A 22,688-nucleotide genomic window follows, 5' to 3' on the forward strand; every position below is an offset into this window, starting at 1 on the left:
ACTATTACCTATTAATCCTTAACCTCATAAATTATACAACCTTGACCTTGACTCTGAAAATTGTTAATACAAATTGTTGATAAAAGTGAACTAACTACTGTTCCCCTAGCAACTCATTAATACAAGTTGACTGTACTGGTCATATGAATAATCATAAAATACAGAAAATATGCAAAAAAAACAACAATTGCCAATTATTCTATTTCAAGTGTAAATAAATTATGCCTTAGTATTGTATTTATAGCAAAAAAGTAAACTAAATTGGCCTGTTTAGAAATAACCACGAAATCACAAAAATAGACAATACATACCTTGAATCTCAGCACATTGTCACTAAACATTTTAAATTTATGTGAAATTGTTGTGTAACAATCAAATGATTGTTACACAACAATTTCACATAAATTTAAGAATGTAACAAATGTACTTCTGTGGTTATCACTCTTGGGTGACTTATTTGTCCACGTGGGAAAGTACTGTGTTTGGCATGATGGATACAATAAAGGAACACATCAAATTTGCAAAAGTGGCATGAGTTGGTAGACTAATAGATGAATGTTTAGTGATCTAGGGTTAAATTTCTTATACCAGAAGTTGCCTTTAATAAAATATTAAAAAATGCTCATCCTCTTTCTATGTTGGATTTTATTCAACTTAAATGCTTAGCTTTATTAACTCAAAAATAAAATAAAAATTTGTGGTGTATACCTTGTCTGACTCAAAAAAAGAAACCCCACCTCAGTTTTTTTAGCAGTAAATAAATGAACGAGATTGTGAGAATTAAAACACATTTAAAATTTGTACAAAGATTTTAGTATTAAAAAGTGTATGTATTTATTTTTTATAAAAATATACAAGTTTTTAATTTAAACATGCGAGTTAACCTAATAAGAAGCTAGTTTAAAAGCTAAAGAAAGTGAAAATTTATATACATACAATGTTAAAATAAAGGCTTAAAATAAGTACTTTAACTCTGTAAACTTGAAAAAGTTTTGCTATAAAAATTCTAAAAAATATCAATACTGAATCAAACAGATAATTTGTCATCTTAAAAAAAGTTATATGAAAATTGAAGTACTTGATTTAATTAAATCTTAATTTAGTTTAATTTATTTTAACATTGTAAGTGTGTAAATTTATAGTTAATTTAGTTATTATAATATTAAGGAAATGCCCATGCAAAAATTATATTTTAGATTCATATGTGATTGCTAATAATCATCATCTATCACTCCCTAATATAATTGTGTGTGCTTTTTTTTTAAAATAAGTTTTCTAATAGCATTAAATTTTTAAATAAATATACTCACGTCATGCTGAATAGCATCAATTGTATTGTTTGCCACAGTACTATTACCATATTGTTTCTGAATGATCTTTGTTAATTCATCTGCAATGACTTTTTTAGCCTAAAAAAAACAACAATTTTATCTATAATTTATAAAGTTTATTACAATGTTTAAAACATTAAAGTAATAACAACAATCAGCAGTAGTATAATATAATATTTATTATATTTTGATTGGTCTATTTAATTGTGAAATTATCAACTTTTGCAGTGATTTATTGTTAATCAAATCTAAGTTCATGCAATATTTTTAAGTTTAAGAATATTCATTTTGTTAAAATACATATTTTTAAAGATTTAATTCTGCATATATTAAAAAGTTGAAAACATTAATTTAAAGTTACACAAAGCATTAAAAGCATAAAAAATTTAAGAAATGAGTATATATGTACACCCAGCATCTTACCTCTTCTCCCTATGAAAATCAGTATGAGAGCAAAAAAAATGGAAGTATCAAAATATATCATCATCATTATGATGATATGACCAGATGTTTAATGTTAAATAAATTAATAATAAACTAATATTTACATTGAAAAACAAAGTATACTATACATTAATAAATTAATTTTTAAGAAATTTTATATTATTAGATCAATTTCACTTCAGATATCATATTTGTTATTACATATAATTTTTAAAATTTTACCTTTCTCAGAATTAAAATGATTAAATTAAAATAGTTCATCCTTCAAAGTTCTTATATTTATAAGTTTAGTTTTTCCACATTTTAATTTTAATATTAAATTTTTCACCTTGACATTAATTTGAAATTTCAATGGCAAGTTCTAAATATGCATTAGTTGTAATTACAATTATTCCTTAGATAAAAATTAAAATTAACTAAATTGCTATTACTTTTATGACATTTATTCCTAAATATTAATGATATACAGGAAATCTCAACTTCATTCGTATAAGGAAAATTAGAATACTTTCACTATAATATACACTATACAACCTGAAATATATTTCAGGTTGTATAGCGCAAAAATGTATGATATGGATTTGATATACTCCAATCAGGAAATTATTTCAATTTTCTAGACCTCATCCATATTCTTATTCCCTCCTGGAAGTTGTCTGAAATTTGTTCTTTATAACATGTACTGTACTCATGCACATATATCATTTACAATCTTGAACAAATTTGTGCTTCTTTTCAAATTATCATGCCCAATGCATTCAAATGTATGCACTTGTCATACATATTTGAATGTATTGGAATGTGATAGTTTGTATCATCATCATCATGTGCAAGTAACAGGAGTAACACAATACTTGCTTCCATAATGATTTTGCTTATGGGAATGGACTTATGGGACACCCTGTAATCAATTTAACTAATTATAATGATTTCACAATATACAGCACATTAATTCATTGTAAACCTACAATGATTCAAATATAAAACAAATTCTTTACTAGACCAAAAGTCTTAATCTTGCTTAATCTTAACTTTAATTAATATAAAGAATAATTGTCATCTGAAAATTGAATTTTGGATTACTATAAATCTTAATACAGTGGTTTCCAACCTTTTTGTACCTGCGCCCCCCTTTAAACAAAAAAAATTGTTGTGCCCCCCTAATTTTTCTAACAATCTAATTTCATAAATACTCAACTGATATTATAATTTATTTAATGGGCTACAAAATAATATACAATATTATGTAAAAATATATATAAAAAAATAATTATTTATTATAAGAAATAATAATTTTAAATGTAATAAAAACAAATCTTACAAAAATACAAAAAAAGAATATATAATTAATACAACATTATAAAAATTTAATGCGATGGTTGAGCAGCATGCCCCCCTTGCAACAGCTTGGCGCCCCCTAGGGGGCGCGCCCCACAGGTTGGAAACCACTGTCTTAATATATTAAAATTTGTAAGCTTCAATCTTTTCATCATTAAATAAATTTTATATTAAACATTAGTTTTTATATATAAATCACAATATCTTAAGATAATTTTATCACAAAAAAAATAATAAAATTATTTAATTCAAACAAAACAATAAAAAGGATAATAAAAAATTTAGAATCATCTCCAGCAAGAAATTATCATCTTAAAACAATTTAAATTTATTTATCACTATTAAAAAAATTACAAATAATTGAATATGAAAAAATATGCAGCTTTATGCCAGATTAAGATATTTTAAATTACCACTTTATAATTATTAAAATATTTAAAAAAAAAAAAGCAATGTTTGTAACTTAATGTAAGTATTACATTTAAAAATTTATATTCAATACAATCATGTAAATTTAAATACAGGAAATAAAACAAACAGCATTTGATGTGTTTTTTCCAAAATTTACAAATGCAGAAGACAAATTAATAAATATCATAAATGGAATATATCCATAAAGAAATGAATGGACACAACAAACAACAATAAAGAAATAATTTAGATAAATAAGTAATTTTTCTTTAAGTTAAATTTGTTTTTTAAGAAAATGAGGAAAAACATTCAATCTGTTATGATATTAGAAAGAAAAATATAATTATTAATAATGGCATCAATGTTGATGCATGTTGAGATAGATTTGTAAACTATAAATGCACTGCATGTAAATTGTATTGTATCACTGAAGAGGCTGAAGCATTGTCACTTTGGAAAAATGCATACGATAGGTAACTTAGAGTTGTATAAAGAAAGAGAATAAATTCCTTTCTTGTTATAGATGTTGTTGGAATATGTTAATCACTCCCTAAAGTTGGAACAGATTGAGTGTTTTTCATCGTTTTTTAAAAAACATTTTCTTTTTTAAATTTCTGACCCCATTAGATATTTTAAACTTTATTAATTTTATTGTAAATAAACTCACATAGAATGGATCTTATTACACAGCTACTTTGACACCATCTAGAGTCATATTAAAGTTTGGTAAGCAACAAGTTGGTTTGCTCAATTGAACTATATACAATTTGATGTTTTCCACTATCATGCAAAAAAGTATTAAGGAAAAGTAAAGGGTGAGTAAAGAATGTTTAGTTACCATCATTTCCCCATAAAAGATGTAAATGTTTACATGACTAAACAATAGCAAACAGAGGGGAAAAAATCAAGAGGAAGATTCATCAAATAAATACATTGTAAAAAATGAGACAGTTTTGTAAAAGGACAATGCGCATTCCTCGAAGAATGAAATCTACAAATTAGTTTTCAATATCTTATTTATAATATAGTGCAATCATAAAGCTGCTCTGTAGTAGGTAGGAAAATGGGAGGAGTTTGCAGGAATGAAGTAATGAAGTCACAGGCATGGTCCACTGTGGAGCAACTTTATGATTCCACTGCAATAGTTTTAGAAAAACCAATAATCTGCTTTACTGAAGTCAATAAACACAAAAGTTTATAGAAATATAAACTCAGAATCCTTCCCTATCACTTTCAGGCAAGTCTTTCATCAGGAAAGAGTTATAAGCTCAGAGGAGTCAGATCTTAGAAAACAGTTTTAAACATTAATAGATATTTAGCATTCTTAGGCTCAAGATATTTTCAATTGTTTGGATAGCAAATAATTTCTGCAGTTAAATTATCAATATTCACATTCTGCTAGAAGAAATTATAAAGATCAATGAGTTCAGAAACAATGTTCTACTAAATATGATAAAAATCTGAAGAAACTAATGCGTAACTATTTAGAAGATAAAATTTCTATTTTTGCATTCATAGATAATGCATTGACATTGTCTCTGCATGAATATAAAATAAAAATAATACAAAAAGAAATTAAAGTCTGTTTAAGTGTAACAAGGTTGACTGCAAGAATTAGTTGTTTTTAAAGAAATTTTTTAATGATACTTTTTAATTTATGAAAACTTTTAAAAACAAACAAAGTTATAACTTTCCATTCCCTTCCCCAATTGCAATTGGGCAAAAGGATGGAAATGTCAATAATGTAAAAAGTTGCCAATAAAAATTAATACTTTAAGCCTCAGGTTTAAAATATTAATGGAGTTACAACACCAATTCATAGACAAATATTACAGCAATAAACACATCTATCAAAGAACCTTAATTGAACTCTGAGATTTTTAATTCAAAACTTTTGAACTAGTGTTTTCGATCTACAAATAGAGATGATCTTCAGATCTGTACATTCAATGATAGAATGTTTGAATAGAACAATGACTTTTTAGAAAAATTAAATGAAATAAATCCTTGAATATACAGAAAAATAAAAGTAAATATAAATGTAATTAGAGGTACCAAAAATAAAAATCTACTCACCAATAAACCTTTTATTCTAATCAGCAGGAATTTGGAATTCCAATATAGAATGAAAACTTGCAGACCTGAAGCAGACTTAATTAGGTTGAAAATGTTTGTCAAAATTTACATGAAAAGTTAAACTCCTGCTGGTTGGAATAAAAGGCTTTATGGTAAGTAAATTAAAGTGTCCAGCTTTTGAAAGATTACGCATAAAAATAAACAAGAACATTTTGTTACAATGCCTTTCCATCATGGTGTTACGTCATAGTTGATCACGATTGTATAAAGATTGCCATGTATAAATAGTCGTTTTTCATCTTTAAAATTAATGCAACAGCCATTATTGTCAGATTTAAATATTTACAATGCTTCAAGTACCTTGATGGAGTTTCATTTTTCATTTAAATCTGGACAAACGTTTTTGATTTAATCAAGATACTTCAAGCGTTGAAAATATTTATATCTGACAAAATATCTAAAATAAAAATATAGCTAATTTGAAGAATATTGGTTAAATTTGCTCTTACTATTGCTTGCAGATAAAAAATGTATCAAATCTTAAAAAAATATCTTTAAAAAAAAATGCAACTAATTTTAATTCATTCCTGTATTTTTTTAATTTCTTACATAAATTATGTCTTTCTTTTTAGAAAGACATAATTTATGTAAGAAATTATGTCTTTCTTTTATGTAAACTTTGTATGACTATTTTCATATATGTTTAGTTTTTGTTCTTTCATGTGGCATAATTGATAGTTAAGTTAAATTTATTGATTTTATATCAAGAGAGATGTTTATAGTTTAACTGCTCTTAGTTATGAATATTAATTAATACAGATGTTGATTAAAAATATAGAAGTAGAGATTTAAATTTGAAACTTTTGCATATTAGAAATACATACTCAATTATGTTTTTCTAGATTCTTAGTCATTGAATGTGAGAATAGATTGCGACTAAAATTTTCAATTGATAATATATTTATTAGTTAAAATTATTTTAAAAGCTTAATCATGGAAGTCAAACAGCAGGTATCTATATATTAAAACAATCATCATATTATACTCAAAGCAAAAACTCCAAATAAGAATAACATTAGAAAAGAGCATTTAGGTGATAAAGTTTTCAAATTTATTATATTGAAAAATTCCATTTGTTTTTAAAGATATGAAATGCAGGCTAAGATAGTACAATCTACTCAATACAATATCTCTATATTATACTGTACTTTAACATGCAAGCCAAATAGATACAGATTAACATATGATTTTTTTAAAATTTTAATCTTGAATACAAGGAGAAAATGACCATGATGATTACTAAATTCCATACACAAAAACAAACTTTATTCAAGGAGTCCATACATTTATTCGTTTGGAAAAAAAAAGTGTGTGTGTTCAAAAGGAATTTGAAATTGGTACAGTGTATCACCAATGGGAAGAAATGCCTCTGGAAAATATTACGAAGCATAAATATGAACTCCTAGAATAACACTGAATTTTTGTATGTGGAATTTAGTAAATATATATTATCCTTTATAGTTTTGATTATTTGATTATAGTTTTTAAGTAAATTTAAAAACTGAATAATTTTTAAAAATACACATACAAAATTTCTTACATAAAAATCTTAAATTTTCTGTGAAAAATATTAATAAACTTATAATAAAATTATACTGCAGTAATTAAAAATTACATATATATGAAAATTATTAAAAATGAAATAAAGCTGAAAACAAACAATTATTATTATTATTAAGGTTATTTACCTAAGTTACTTTTATAATTTAATTTGAAATATATCTTCCTACCTCTTTTTTGTTCATTAATGCCCAGACACCTGCTGTTATCTCAGCAACAAGAACAATAAGAACAAGGAAGAAAAACTAAAAAATAAAGTTTAAAGTTGTATTATTTTTTAAAATTAAACAGAGATTAAAATTTACAAGAGTGATAAAATAAAATAGATAATTTATTATTTAACTTTCATACATAAAAAATCCTAGTTATAAAAATTTAGTTGTTTCCAATTATTTAAAATCCTTTGATATTTATATGACTTTCTAAACTACTTTAAATTGACAAAATATTCTACATTTATCTACATTTTTAATGAAATATTTATTTTTAATAAAAAAGAACAGTAAAACTTATTGATTTATAACATCTGGATAATCATGAAAACAAAAATGAATGATACTATAAATTATATAAATGTATAAAATATATAAAAATTATAAACATTGTGTAGTATTAAAACTAGAATGTAAAAAACATTGGCATAAATTAATAAAATAAAAATAGGTAAAAGTGGGAGGTAAAATTTAGTAAAAGAAATGAGTAAAATACTAAAACACACAATGACCTTAAACACTTCTTTTTCATTAAAAATATTTTAAACATCAACCAAAACAGACTGATGAGAGGTTCAACTGAAATGCATTTTTGTTGAAAATAAAAAAATGACTCCTTTAAAAAAGTTTTCCCTAGTATGATAGATTCACAAAGAAAATACAGTAGAGCATCGATTATCTGACTCAATTGGGGACTGGAGTTGGTCGGATAACTGAAAAAACAGATAACCGAAAAGTATGAAAAAATACATTATTAATATAGTATATTAGTATATCCCATGTAATTAGTAAATCGCTATTAACCTACTTTGCATTGAGTTTTCATCGATGTTAAGCCTAACAAAATTTTTTAAAAGTAATAATTGTCGCTATTGTATTGTTAAAAATTTCTTTATTTTCCACAAAATAAATACAAAAATAAAGAAAAAAATTGAAAATTAAGCCTGATTTAAATACTGGCCTCCCTTTCATGGTCAAGCCAATGTTGCCAGTTAAAACATGCAAACATTTAACAAAAATAATATTAAAGTAGCCAAGACATAGCCAAATATTGTAGCGCCACATCACTATTATACACTTGAATTTGCCGACTAGAATGCAGTTGGTTAACTGAAGTGACAGTTGATCGGGGGTCGGATAATCGATGCTCTACTGTAATATCTAATTATCATAGAACTATTGATCAGTTTGCATTAATTGCCAGACTAATTTGTCATTTTCTGACTTATAACATTTGAGATGAAATTTACAGGACTAGATATTCATAAAAGTTAAAATTGAAAGCAATTATTCAAGAAACCAGAATGACTATTTTTCATAATTGCTGTACAATTACTAGCCTAAGTCACATACCAGTTAAATAATCAAGATTCAACTTCAGTCTTTATAACTTTTCTATACATTTGTGTACATCTTATTAATAACAGGTGCAAGTGGTTGTTTTGTAGTTTAAATTCAGTGCAAATTTTACTTTTTCTAATGTTTTCAGTAATTTTTAATGTTTTCCTTTGGATAAAAACAGATTGCAATTTAAAAATAAGAACGAAAGTGGTCCTCTGGAACAATTTGCATTTCAAAATTTTAAATCCAAACTTCAATTCAACTATATATTTCTCTCTTACAGCTTTACTGGTTATAAAGAGAGTTTAAACATAGTAGTAGATAATACCAAAGATTAACAGACATTGTCAGAAATGAATCTGAAAGAGAACATAATGAATAGGAATGTTTAAAATAGTTAACAAAACGTTATCAGGAACAATTTATTTAAATTTCCAATTAGAATTTTAAATGTTTTTGGCTAGAAGTTATTTTAAGATCAACTTCCAGAAAAGAACACTAACAACAGAACCAAAAATCACCTGCTTTTTAAAATTCAATTATAGGAGCATTTGAAGTTAAAATTAGATATGCTTTGTTTTCAAAATATTGTTCTTAGAACTTGCAAAGACCTTCCTCTGAAGAAGAGTTTGAAAGTACAGTGGAACCTCGCTTAACGAGCATAATTCATTCCAGAATTTTACTTGTTAAACAAAACAGTTTTTCCTCATATAAATTAACGTAAAATACGATAATGCGTTCTATGCTGGAAAAAATACTTAAATATTTTATGTATAATGTTTATTCAAAGAAAATTATACAAAATACATTGTTAAGGAACGTGAATCATCATCATCTTTTTTTCTAGCACAGAATGAATCAACCTGGAATGCAAATTTGATTTGCAGGAGGAAAAAAAAAAACAGATAATGTCTGATAAACACGTCAAACAATATGTCAAATTCTTGGGCTATGTAAAGGCTATAAATAAATATTAGAAATTAATTTGCCTAGAGGTAGGCAGTTATGCAGCCATCTTGTATTAAATTTAATAATTATAAATAATTAATTTTTAATTTAAACATTTAAAAAATTTAATTTGGAATTGGTCATTAAATTTAACACGAGATGACAGCATAACTGCCTACCTCTAGGCAAATTAATTTCTAATATTTATTTATAGCCTTTACATAGCCCAAGAATTTGGCATATCGTTTGGCATGTTTATTATATAACGGGCAATGGTTGTTGATGTCTATACGTAATGTGTGTGAACACAAGTTTGGAAAAATGTTTGATCACAAGCGACACTAAGATGCTAGCTGAACGAGTGCTAAACACAGACTGATGGAGCATGCGCACAATTCGGGACTTCCCCTCTCCTTCTCACTTGTTATGTAAAATGTTGTTCGATAAACAAGTTATTTTTTTACAATTTGTTTTGCTCATTATGCGAAATACTCATTATGTAAGGTGCTCGTTAAGCAAGGTTCCACTGTAGTACGAAAAAATTGATTTTATCATCATTTGTGCATTTGCATTTGTGGACAGTAGTTGAAAATTACTAAATTATGTTAAATATGTAGTATCTATTTTATAAATTAAGGCTTAAAAAAATTTAGGCTTAAAAAAATTGATTTTTTTTTATTTTTGACTGAAACATTTAGCAGAAAAATTAAAACTGGTTTGGATTTGACAGTTTAAACTGGCAAGAGTTTGCTGTATTTTTTGACAAAGTAAAAATGGTATAAATTGTAAAATTAGTCATATTTATTTTATATGTTATACATATTTATATAATTTATAGTATGAATATTTAATATTTCCAATTAAATAAAATTCTTACTGTTCCAAGCATGCATTGGCTTTCTCTTAAAGCACCACAACAACCAAGGAACCCGAGTACAGTCATAAGAGATCCAGCTGCCATAAGTATGTAGAGTGGAGTAAAGAATGACTTGATGTCCTCTGATCCTGATGCATAGGAAGATCCTTTTATATATGAATAAACAGATAAAGCCAATACTGCTATTCCAGCCAACTGTAAATAAAAAAAAACTCAAACTATTTACTTTCTTAAATTAGGAAGAAAACATGTTATTTTAACAAATACAATTTATTTATAAACTACTCATACTGTCAAAGTTTATTGTTAATAGCTTAATATTTCATTTTCCAGAAAGTAGTGAGGATGACAGCAATGGATTTTACAAAATAATGGTTATATTATGTATGATTTTTCTTATGAATTAGCTAACTCAAAATTTTATTTTTTATTACATTCTTTAAGAATTTATATATATATAATCCTTCAAATATTTTATTTCAAAAATTTTGTCACAACCTCTCTTTAATTTCATTATTTTTATTTTCATTGATTTAACACCTTGTAACAAGCTATTGTTTAATATTTATCACTGTATTTGTTAATTTCCATATTAAAAATTTTTATTAAAATGAATCTCTTTAAAAAAGTAACTTTTTAAAGAACAAAAATGATAATTACATATTATCCTATTAATTTGTGTTTAAAGGGATTGTGCTATTCAGGGAAATAGATACAACACAAAGCTATATACCACTAGAAATTTTCCTGTCAAGCATGACGGAATATTTTATATCAAACAGTAGAGATTGAAGAATTGAGAAGAGTAGAGATTTCAAGAAATTCAAGAAGAGACTCTTCTTGACTTTAGTGTCACGCTTGAGTATAAACTAAGAGTTTATACTCAAGCTTGATGTTGTGATGCTGTTTCTGCAGTCCTTGACAAAACCATTATTATTCGATGTTGCTCAAGTCAAACTTCACAGTCTTCAGGGATCTCAGTTGCTTTTATTCTTAGACCTAGAATTTACCTGACCAATTTTACTCTTACGTTTTCACCTAGGCATTTTCTCCCCGGACAAAGTAATGAGTCTTTTTCACGTTGATAAAACAAAGATGAATTGTATGTATTGGTATGTTAGTTAGATGAACAATAACACTTTCTAAATAACAGGATTGTTAGATCATTATTTTCAATTGGACAATAGAACATTACATGGTCACTATGAAAAGATTTTAAAACAAATTTGTTATAAAAGTGACATGATGCAGGTATCTTCTTTTAAAGTTTAAATTTAATAAAGTTTAAAATATGCCATTTGCCAAAATATGTAAAAATGCAACTTAAGGAAAATTCCCTGGTCAAGCATGAATGTCATGTGGTAACTGACATCACTGCAATGTAAGTGCAATCACCGATCTGAAATCTATAAAACATTCTATTAGCTAATATTTCTGTAAAAAGTAGTCTATACTTGAAGTGTGCAATGTCAATGTTGTAAATGCCAAAAAAGAAACTTTTCAGGAGAGGTAAAGTAAAAAACTTTTTCTAATGAATGAATTCATTTCAATTTTACAATAAAATAGTAAAAAATTCACTGGGTTACAAATTCTCTGGAATATCAAAATGATATAAATATAAGCTGCAACATTTTAAGCACCAAAGGTCACGTGGCACTTTAAACATTATATTTTCACATAAATTTATCTTCAAAATACAACCACTTACATCGCCAATATCACCACAATATTCTTTTGTGGCAGAAAACATTGCATGCTTCACTTTTTGTCAGAACATAATGAATATAACCAAAATTTCATCTGAACAAAAATTGCAGGAATTATAAAGAATTCAAACCACAGATGACTGTTTTTATATTAGTAATAATTGAAATATAACAGAATCTTGGTTATCTGTGATAAAGGGAGAAAATGCCATAATAAAAATTCTGGTTAATCCAATAATATTTGAATCTTGTACCCAGTAAATAAAACAGGTAAATTTTCAAAAGAAATGTAAAGAGAACAATGGATACAACTACTTCAAAGTTACTCATAGTAATGTGGGCACAGACTATTTCCTTCTCTTCCTGGCCAATAGCATGCAAAGTAAATGAATCAAAGTGATTGTGAAGACCAAATAACTCATCCACAGGCATTTTTTGCATTCTGGTTAATGATTATCCAAGATCCCAAAAATCTACTGTATTGTTCTCCATTATTGATACACTTTCATAATTTCAAATTTAGGCTTTTTGCATTTAATCCAGTTTTTATTATCTGCAATCATTAAAATAGAATATTGTGAATATAACAATTATCTGAGTGATCTGTTTCAAATTATTTTCATCAAATTGCAATGTTAGATATTCTTTTGATAAGTGATATATGATATAATTGATTTTAAAAAAAGTATTCATATGGTAAGAGCTAAGATTTTTTAAGATAAAATTTTTATAATGGATTTTTTAAGACAGTATTAAGACATCTTGGTTATTTCTACTTGTCATCTTTTGGAAATTCCTCCAGCTTCATGTCATCATCAATTAAATAACTACATATTGAAAAATTTTTTTTAGATAAATGTATCTTTCTTTTTGAGAGAGATTAAATGTTAAACAAAAATTATTTTATTTATTAAAACACACTGCTCTTCAAAAGTTATTATAAATACAGGTAACTCAGCATTCATGCTTTTGCTTACTTCCAATTGAAAAGTTGTGAAAACTATTCACAACACATTTATTAGAATAGTTTTCACAATATTTCAACTACAGTATAGTATTTGTAAAAAAAACTGTTATCTCCAGTTTTATATTTTTTGATGCAACCAAGCAATGTGGTGTAGTAACTACTGCACTACCAAACTGAAGCCACTGCACAGAAGATGTGAGATCTTACTGAGTGTGAATTCTCTTCAACTTCATTCTGCCAAGCTTGAAATTTACTGAATTAATCAATCATAGATTGGAGATGACATTCTTACCAAACAATTGCATTATGTAACAATAAAATTCAACAGCTTTTATACCAAATTCATACTTGTAAAGCACACATGCTAATTTGGTCATAAAGTACAGGAGAGAGTCGTAAATCGGCACCCTGGTAATCGAAATCGCTGGTAATCGGCACGATTTTCAGTCAGACTGTATCGTACTGAATCGAACGTTTTTGATACTAAATTTACTTCTAAAGTATAATTTTCATGTTTTTATATTCTTCAATATATTTATTTTGTTTGTACAAAATGCAGAAATAATTTTTAACGATACGATAGCCTCGATTATTATTATAAAAATTTTCGTTTGGCTTAAAATCGACGAAAATTCAACACGAAGCGACATGCAACAGAGAAAAATTTGAACATCGGACAGGTTAATATATTTTTTCGTACATAGACTGTAATCTGAACAAATCCCTAATCTGAACAACCCCAGTCCCCAATTGATTCAGATTTTCGGTTCTCTACTGTATTGACAAACTTGATATATTTGAAGAAGTTTGATATTACTACACACAATATCTTTTCACTTATGATTATGCACTCAACACCATTTATTTTCGTGTAATATACCAATTACTTACATATACTGTGGTTATTTATACATAGTTTCTATATAAATAGCCATATTCACTTTATAAGTAAAATATGCAAAATTGGAAATACTGTAGATAATTTATTGAAACCATGGGCATAAACAGGAAGAAGCCTAGGGGATTCAAGCTCCTTCCTGTTTATGCCCTTAATAATGGATAAAATAAAAATGATAAATATCAGAAAAATGATTTAACTGTGCAGTTATAAATTACTAAGTTAGTATGTCGTTACATAACTCTGGATATCTTCTATTTCGAAGTTAAGACAATGAAGAAAATATACATTTTCAAGTCTATGTTTTAATCCATTTTTTACACCAACCACAGAAGTAACAGCTAAGTAAGCTGGTATGGTAAGAAGATTATACTTCTGTTTTTAATGTGAAAACGTCAGATCCTCCATAGAAAGGCTGACGTTGATATCGTTTTAACCATGTGAATTTTCTACTTACTGTTTGTTTTTTCGTGAAGTTTATCTTCATGTATTTTTAGCTGTTACTTTTGTGGTTGGTGTAAAAAAAAAAAAAAAATGGATTAAAACAGACTTGAAAATGTATATTTTCTTCATTGTCTTAACTTCGAAATACTAAGTTAGTAGTTATTTGTTATAATCCATATGTAAAATTTATTAAAATGTGTAGCAATTCATTAAATTTTAACTTGGACTTCCCATTTATGTTTCCCTTTTTAAACATTTATCTTAATAATTAAAGAGGTGTTAGAATAGAAATTCAGTATTATTATATAAATAATACTGAATTTCTATTCTAGCACCTTTCTATTCTAGCAGATAATTTTATCAGGTTAATGACTGTACACACAAAATCACATTGTGGAAGAACGTCTTGGTTATAATTGTACAGGTATACCTCGGGTTACGTCTTTTGTAAATAAAAAAAAAACAACAACAATAATAATAATAGGTATAATTATATTATTATTATTATTATATAATAATAATTATATTTTATTTTTCCATATATATGGAAAAATAAAAATCAAGTTCAAGTCATTTTATTCGACTTTACCTCTGTCTATCACAAATATTGAAGTCGTAATATCACTATAAAAGCGTTAAAAAGGCACACAAAATCATGTTACTGTACAATAAATAAGAATAAAATAGAATAATATTGAATAAAATCATATTAAAATACTCAGAATCGAAATATCAGAATCAGCTGTTGATGCTGACGATCCACAGCCATCTACATCTGCGGTGTAAATAAACAAACTGAATGTAAATATTGGTAAATTTAACATAAATTAGTTTTTTTTACTATTGTTAAATAATTTTAATAACTGTATTTGTTATTTAACCTTACAAAATCATTTTATTTTATAATGTCTTAGAGCAAACCACATTCACAAATAGAGTCCACGATGTACTGAAAACATCGCCAAATTGTAAACATGTACTGTACATGTATTTGTAAATCTAGATTACTTTTTCCCTGTACTGTATTAAAAACTAAAATTTGTTTGTACGCTTAAAATAGCTTATTAACCATATATTATTAAAAATGCATTTATAAATAAAATACAGAACTGGGAATGGTTATTTGTAGTTTAGCCTAGTGACAAGTAAATTTGACTTGAGTTGTTTTTCGACTTAAGTCGCCTCTCCTGGAACAAATTACTGACGTAAGGTGAGGTATACCTGTATATTTATTCTAATATTTTAGAAGAAATAAAAAATATTTTTTCTTTGCCTTTTAATTACATTATAAATACTAGCTGCTGTTTACAAATATCCTAACTGAAATCTTACACATCATTTAGAAGTGTTTTGTAGTTTTGCTACTAACCCATATATGCCCAATGACCTGTATGTAGTACTGTACAACTCAAGAAAGTCCTAACATAGTTGAGTCACAAGGTAGTAATATTATTGTTCATTTCAATAAGTTTAAGTGTGTCTTGTAGCTAACAGCTGCTGGTTTAATTTTTAGCAAAAGTCTTTGATGTGTGTGAAGTATTTACTATTAGATTTTGGAAGATGAAAGAATATAGTGTGTGGCTTGCAAATTACTGTATTTACTTGCATGCTTTTTATTCATTTCTCACTGCTTCAAAAACCTAGGTTGTCTTATACATGCAAGCAAAGGATTTTTTGCAATAACCGAATGCTCACCCTATGGTGTTTAAAAACAAAAGTATTTTTATCTAGGTCATTTGAATCATTCTTTTGTATTGTCAGGAGTAAAGATGAATATCAATATGTAAAGCAAAGCTTTTGAATTGAATTCCAAATTGAAATTCCAAAATCACACGAGAGCCAGATATATGTTTTAATCCATTCCTACGTGAAAAAAGATGATTATTCAGAAATCAGAATTTGAAGAAACTCATAAGTGTAAAGAGTGGATTTGACTGTTAAGAATTGGCAAAAAAAGGTTCCCAATTGTCCAGTTTTATGTGAACAAATTATGTTGTCGATTTTACAAGATTTTTCCTTAAAGTTTAAAATGCCAGTAATTTTTGCAAGACAGTGTGTGCATTTATGTGCATTTGATATTTTATTTGTGATTAAACAAAATAAAATTAGAATTGTATTAAGAAGTCTAATTTTGTTTATTTTAATCTTTAAAGTCACACCTCGTCCTATATGTAATTGTATTAAGTGTCAAATATCTTCCCTAAAAAGTAATATTAAACTGTAATTTCGTTTATTTCTTATTATAACTTTTATTTTTGTATTTTATAAAAAAAAATATTTATAGTTTAAGTTTAAAAGATAATATGAAATATAAAATGTCTATGTACGTATAATATACAATACATTGAGTCTAATAAATACATAATATAATCATTCTAAAAATCTTATTTTATTAATTTTTTGAACATTGAAAACATGCGGCCCCCGACTTATACAAAATAGATCATGTGGCCCGTAATATATGCGTTTGACATGCCTGTTCTAGACTTTAAAGAATTTAAAGCTAGTGGCTTTCTTCCTTGAGTGATAAATCAACTGTTTCTTCAGTAACATATGTACTTTTTATTTAAAAAAATGCATTTTGGGTTGTAATGACCCCTCTTCAGTCCTTAGACTTTACAAAAAAAAATAGATATGGGTTACATTATACAGAATAATACATATATTTTAACAAAATTTTTTAAAAATGTATTATTCTGTATAATGTAACCCATATCTATTTTTTTTTTTTTTGTAAAATCTAAGGACTGAAGAGGGGTCATTACAACCCGAAATGCATTTCCTTTAATAAAAAGTACATAAAATCAACTGTTCCTAGTGTGATATGTTACAGAAGAAAAAAAGCCACTAGCTTTTAATTCTTTAAAGTCTACAAAAAACATAACTACAGTAATGGGAATCTAACTATATTGTTCTATTTGATGAATGATTATTCTCAATCAATAGTTAAAATCTTAATAAACACTGCTATATAGTAAAAAGCTATTCACAGAAAATTTTTCAAAAGTATTTCTGTGAAAAATGCTGCTTATAATGAAACTTCAGATTTTTTATTTGAAAGACAAAAATTCGATTAGATAGGTTTTAGTCAAAATAAGCAAAACTTTTGTATTATTAATGGAGTAATTAAAAACAGAAATAAATAGCGCAGCTGTTATCTTAAAGATAACAGAGTATTTTTATGCTCTGAACAAATTCCCGTCAGAAGTTTGACAGGAAATGCGCCAAGGTCAACCCGTTGCGTTTTTATAATAGATTTCAAACAATTGAAAGATAATGACGCCCTAACATGATATACTCTACGTTAAAGTTTTTCTAAAATCAAAATATTTAATTTATTTATATCAGGCAGAATTATAAGGCAGAATTAAATAAATTCTGCCTTATAATTTTAAAATCACAATTTCTTTTGAAATTTCTGTTGAAATCTTATTTTATACCGCATTTCTTACGAATGTCTATTTATGCAAATAATTACTTACGGTTATAATTTTGCTCGGCAAAATGACATGGCAAAGAAATTTTGCTAAAATCATTAAAATCTAGAAATTATTTTTCAAAATAATATTCGTATCGTAGTTTAAAATTAAAACTTACTATTTCTTATATTTAAAATATGGTAAGTTTTAACTTGCACGCTAATAATGCCTACTTTTTAATCATCATCATTACTTGTAATTCACAAGAGTTTGCTAAACAGTGTAAACAGGAAGAAAAAAAAATTCAGCAACGAGCTGCTTAACTTTCCCGGCCACGTTTAAAAACTGCGTGGAGTAGAATTTTAATTAACAAATGTTATAAAATTTTTAAAAATAAAATATCATATTTTTAATTATTATGAAATGGTAGAAGCTTAATTTTGATGGTAGAAATGAATTTTAGAAAAAATTGTAAATGCTAATACGAGTAAAATAGTCATTAAGTCCGACCCTATTGAGATATGGCACACTACCCCTCTCTAGCTCCCTTTAACCACCAAAATTTAATAGCATCAATCCCTCTAATACACAAACCTACCTGCAAAATTTCAGAAATTCTGAACAAAAAACACAGGAATTATTTAGCCTCAAAAGAATGAACAAAATCGTGTTCCCCACACGGGTATAAACCCGAATGTTTTTGCATTTCGACGTTTCAAAAGTCATTGAGTAAAAAAAATTGTAAAAATCTTGGGGGAGTGATATTTGACCTATCGTCACACTTTCCCTCAGTTATATACTTATCTATACCAGAACCGGGAAAGTAAAGAAAATAATCACGTTGTTGATACTGCATGTTCAGAATACTGGCATGTTATTTAACAGTAATTTTTATTGATCTCTTAAAAAAATAAAAAATGTAAAATAAATATACCTATTTATATATTCTTTATAAACATGCATGCCTTCACACACAACATACAAAAGTTTATTTAAGAATATTTGCTATATAGTACCCATACCTTCTAGCAAGAGTTAGATTATATTATTTGCGGATGTATTTAAATATATTTATCTATATCCACAATTAATAAATTAATAATGAAACATATAAGCAATAAGTTATATGCTTATATGTAAATAATTAAATGAAGAAAAAATATATAATAATTTTGAATAAATTACTTTATTATATAATACATTATAAAATTACACCTATCTCATCAGTGTATATTACACGCTAAAATAATTTAATTATTCTCAAAGTAAAAATAAAATACCCATAAGGCTATGTTCATATAAAAATACTAAAACTCAAAAATACATTTATTGATTAAATATAAATTTATTTGTTAACGAATTTGTTAATTGTTTGACGTCAATTACATTATAATGCTATATATTTTTTGAAGTATGTTCCACTCATTATGTTCGAATGTCTTAAAGAATAACTGATGAAGTCTTAAATATCTTACATTGCAACGATATTCAAGCTTAAAATTAGTCCTTTCCAGTGTTAATGTTTTATAACGAACTTCTCACTTTTACATCTATTTCTTGTTGAAATCTTTGATTTGTGTGGTGTGTGTGTGTGTGTGTGTGTGTGTCAAGACAATAAACGTTAGAATCTGCTTAACTGGGCTGGTATCAAATCACCCCTTGGTTAATTCATTAAAACGATCAGTTCTGAGATATTACAAAGAATTTAATTCGTGAAAAATTAACATTTTAACCCTGAAACATTATCATCAAACTAATTTTTAAATTAAGTTTTTGTAATTAATATTATGATTATAACAAAATTGACAGCATATGTCAAAAGACATTAATCCCAAAATAGGAAACTAAAAACCATCCGATTATATCTTATAATGTTGCTTTTTAACGCTAAATTTGTTTAATACAATCATTACATTAAATAAATTTATTTAATGTAATAAAATATAAAAATATTCCTATAGAAAGCACCAATATCAAAAGTTTCTATTTAGTTTAATGTAGGAAGACATTATTATATTGGAGAGTATTTGTCATATGACAATAATTGATTTTTTTAGTTTTTTTAAAAGAAAACAAGCCAATCAAGTTTGTACAGAACAATAAATCTATGAACGAATACTACACTATTGAAGTTGCTCGGGTGATTATTTTTGTTATTTTGGCTCACGAATTCCATAGAGATTCTAGAAATAATTGTATTTTTGTTTTTCATTACTGTTTCAACTATGACAACGACAACAATTTTCGGTAATTAAAAAAAATCCACGAGGAAACCTTGATTTTTTTTTTTAGGATATTTGAAACAAAATATATTTATTGTATTTACTAGAAAATAACTAGACCAGAGATTATCGTTTTCAATTGTATGTATGAGTTTGGTTTGGTTTTGTTTCTATAGTAACTAGAAATTTGACATTAGAGTGAAGGTCAATTTGTTTACAGTCCCACTAAATCAATGATTGAATCTCAAATCTGAGTGAACCACTTTTTGGAATGGCGAGAAAAATTGAATCCAAATACAATTATTATTTTGGCCTTTAAATGCTGATAATAACTATCCGGTAAGTCTTCATAGGGGGACTAAATTCCTCTTTACTGAATATCCCATTTTAAACCGTGCATTAAATTGTGTTAATTGACAGGGTAATTGTATTATTATGACACTTCATGTGTATTCGTCAGAAATATTAATGAAATTTAAAACTTAAAGCGATTAATTTCGACAAATATTGTTCAATTAATGCTTAAAATTCATTTTGAATTTAGTTTATTGATTATTAAATTATACTGTATATAATTTTAATGTCAACAAAGATTAAAATATTCATGATATACAATAGTATATAACTGTTTAATTTTCAGAATAGATTCAAAAAATGTTTGATCATCAAGTGGAATGGGTTTTTTTAATTAAAAAAACATTCGTAAAGTGTTGTTTCCTGTCATTTATAATACTTAAGGATCTTAAGGAAAACCGCCGTATCTGCAAAAATTTCAAAATTTCAAGCTGTGTCTTATGGGTTACTAATATATTTATATATCTGTACTGTTTTTTTTTTTAGGAGAGCAAAATAATAGTCGCAGTTAAACTGTAATAGATTAATATATTTTAGGCTTGAAAAGGAATTTTACTACTGTATTACATTTCTAGAATTTTTATGTTTGTTAAAATCAGGCGTGATTTTACAACTAATTTTAAGCTTCAGAACTAAACCAGTAGTAGTATACTAGTAGAAAGTAATGATAACTATCTATTATCACTCAATTATTCAGTGAGATGAATAATTAACTATTACTCTTTAATATTAATAACCTAAAAAAATCTGACAGTTAATAGTTTAAAGCTTTTCTGACGGCCGAATGGCTGAAGCAATTAAAGCTCCGGAGACTCCAGATCGAATCCGAGCGAGTCGAAAAACTCAAGGAATTTTTCTGGTGAGTGGTCTGTGCAGGATATGTCGAGCCTTGTCCATCAGCACCCGTCTGTCCCGTTATAAGCCTGGCCAAACTCACAATGAGAATGGATGAACTACCCCTTAAGATGCTGTAGAATATCATCTTAAAGTTCAGACTAGCTACCCCTTAAACTCCTAGTGCTAAAACAGTGTGTTTGAAGGGCTATGTTTATAAGACATTTTTGGATTTTGTAGGCCTCTAGGACACGCTGCAAAAGTATTGCCTCTTCTTCGAGGAACACCCTGCATACAAAAATATATATGAATGGTTTTATTTTTAAACCTTTTCAAGTTTCCTCGCGGAAGAAATATGAGATGACCATAATGCTAGTACAGTAGAGCGTCGATAAGTGGAACGTCGGTAAGTGGAACGATTTTCAGTCGGACTGTGTCGTGCTGAATCGAATGTTTTTGATACTAAATTTACTTCTAAAGTATAATTTTCATGTTTTTTATATTCTTTAATATATTTATTTTGTTTGTACAAAATGCAGAAATAATTTTTAACGATACGATAGCCTCGATGATTATTGTAAAAATTTTCGTTAGGCTTAAAATCGACGAAAATTCAACACGAAGCGACACGCAACGGAGAAAAATTCAACAGGAAGCGATACGCAACGGAGAAAAATTTGAACATCGGACAGGTTAATGTATTTTTTCGTACAAAGTCGGAAACTGGAACAAATCATTAACTGGAAGGACCCCAGTCCCCAATTGGTTCCACTTATCGACGCTCTACTGTAGTTTGAATTCACAATAACGGATCATTTGCTCACCTACACTCAGTTCAATAGAAAAAAAAAATTTGGTTTCATTTATCCAAGTGGAAGGATTCTGAAAATCTTTGTTTTTTGATTTTTAATAATAAAGCAAACAGCACTGTTTTATTAAAATATTTTAATGATCATTTTATTAAAATTATAAAATAGATATCCTTCATTGAAATGACGAGAATTTGTATTTCAAGAAATTGATTGCGTCATGTAATTTCTAATATACATTGAATGTTGATAACCTGATCGTCACAACAGATTTATTCTTGTAAAGAACGATGAAATCATAAATATACAGAAATTCCTTGACTTTCAGACGCCTCACTCTTTTCTATATGAAATTTTGATATCCCTAAATCACTTTTCGTACGCCAAAATCTCAATTTCGTATATTTTCAGTTGATTTATTAACTAGGCATTTTTCA

General features: G+C 26.8%; 1 protein-coding gene across 1 annotated transcript in view; it reads right to left on the reverse strand.

Moving 5' to 3' along the window:
- The window catches only part of LOC136983203 (CD9 antigen-like), a 58,618-nt gene that overhangs the window by 7,668 nt on the left and 28,262 nt on the right, over window positions 1-22,688 (reverse strand). The window contains exons 2-4 of the mRNA XM_067279890.1: window positions 10,599-10,793; window positions 7,391-7,465; window positions 1,311-1,409 (exon numbers count right to left, since the gene is read on the reverse strand). Of these exons, the coding sequence (XP_067135991.1) occupies window positions 1,311-1,409; window positions 7,391-7,465; window positions 10,599-10,793 (369 nt within the window). The remainder of the gene's footprint in view (window positions 1-1,310; window positions 1,410-7,390; window positions 7,466-10,598; window positions 10,794-22,688) is intronic.

This window comes from Centruroides vittatus, unplaced genomic scaffold (assembly GCF_030686945.1).
Source record: "Centruroides vittatus isolate TY-2023 unplaced genomic scaffold, ASM3068694v2 contig_878, whole genome shotgun sequence".
Classification (NCBI taxonomy): domain Eukaryota; kingdom Metazoa; phylum Arthropoda; class Arachnida; order Scorpiones; family Buthidae; genus Centruroides; species Centruroides vittatus.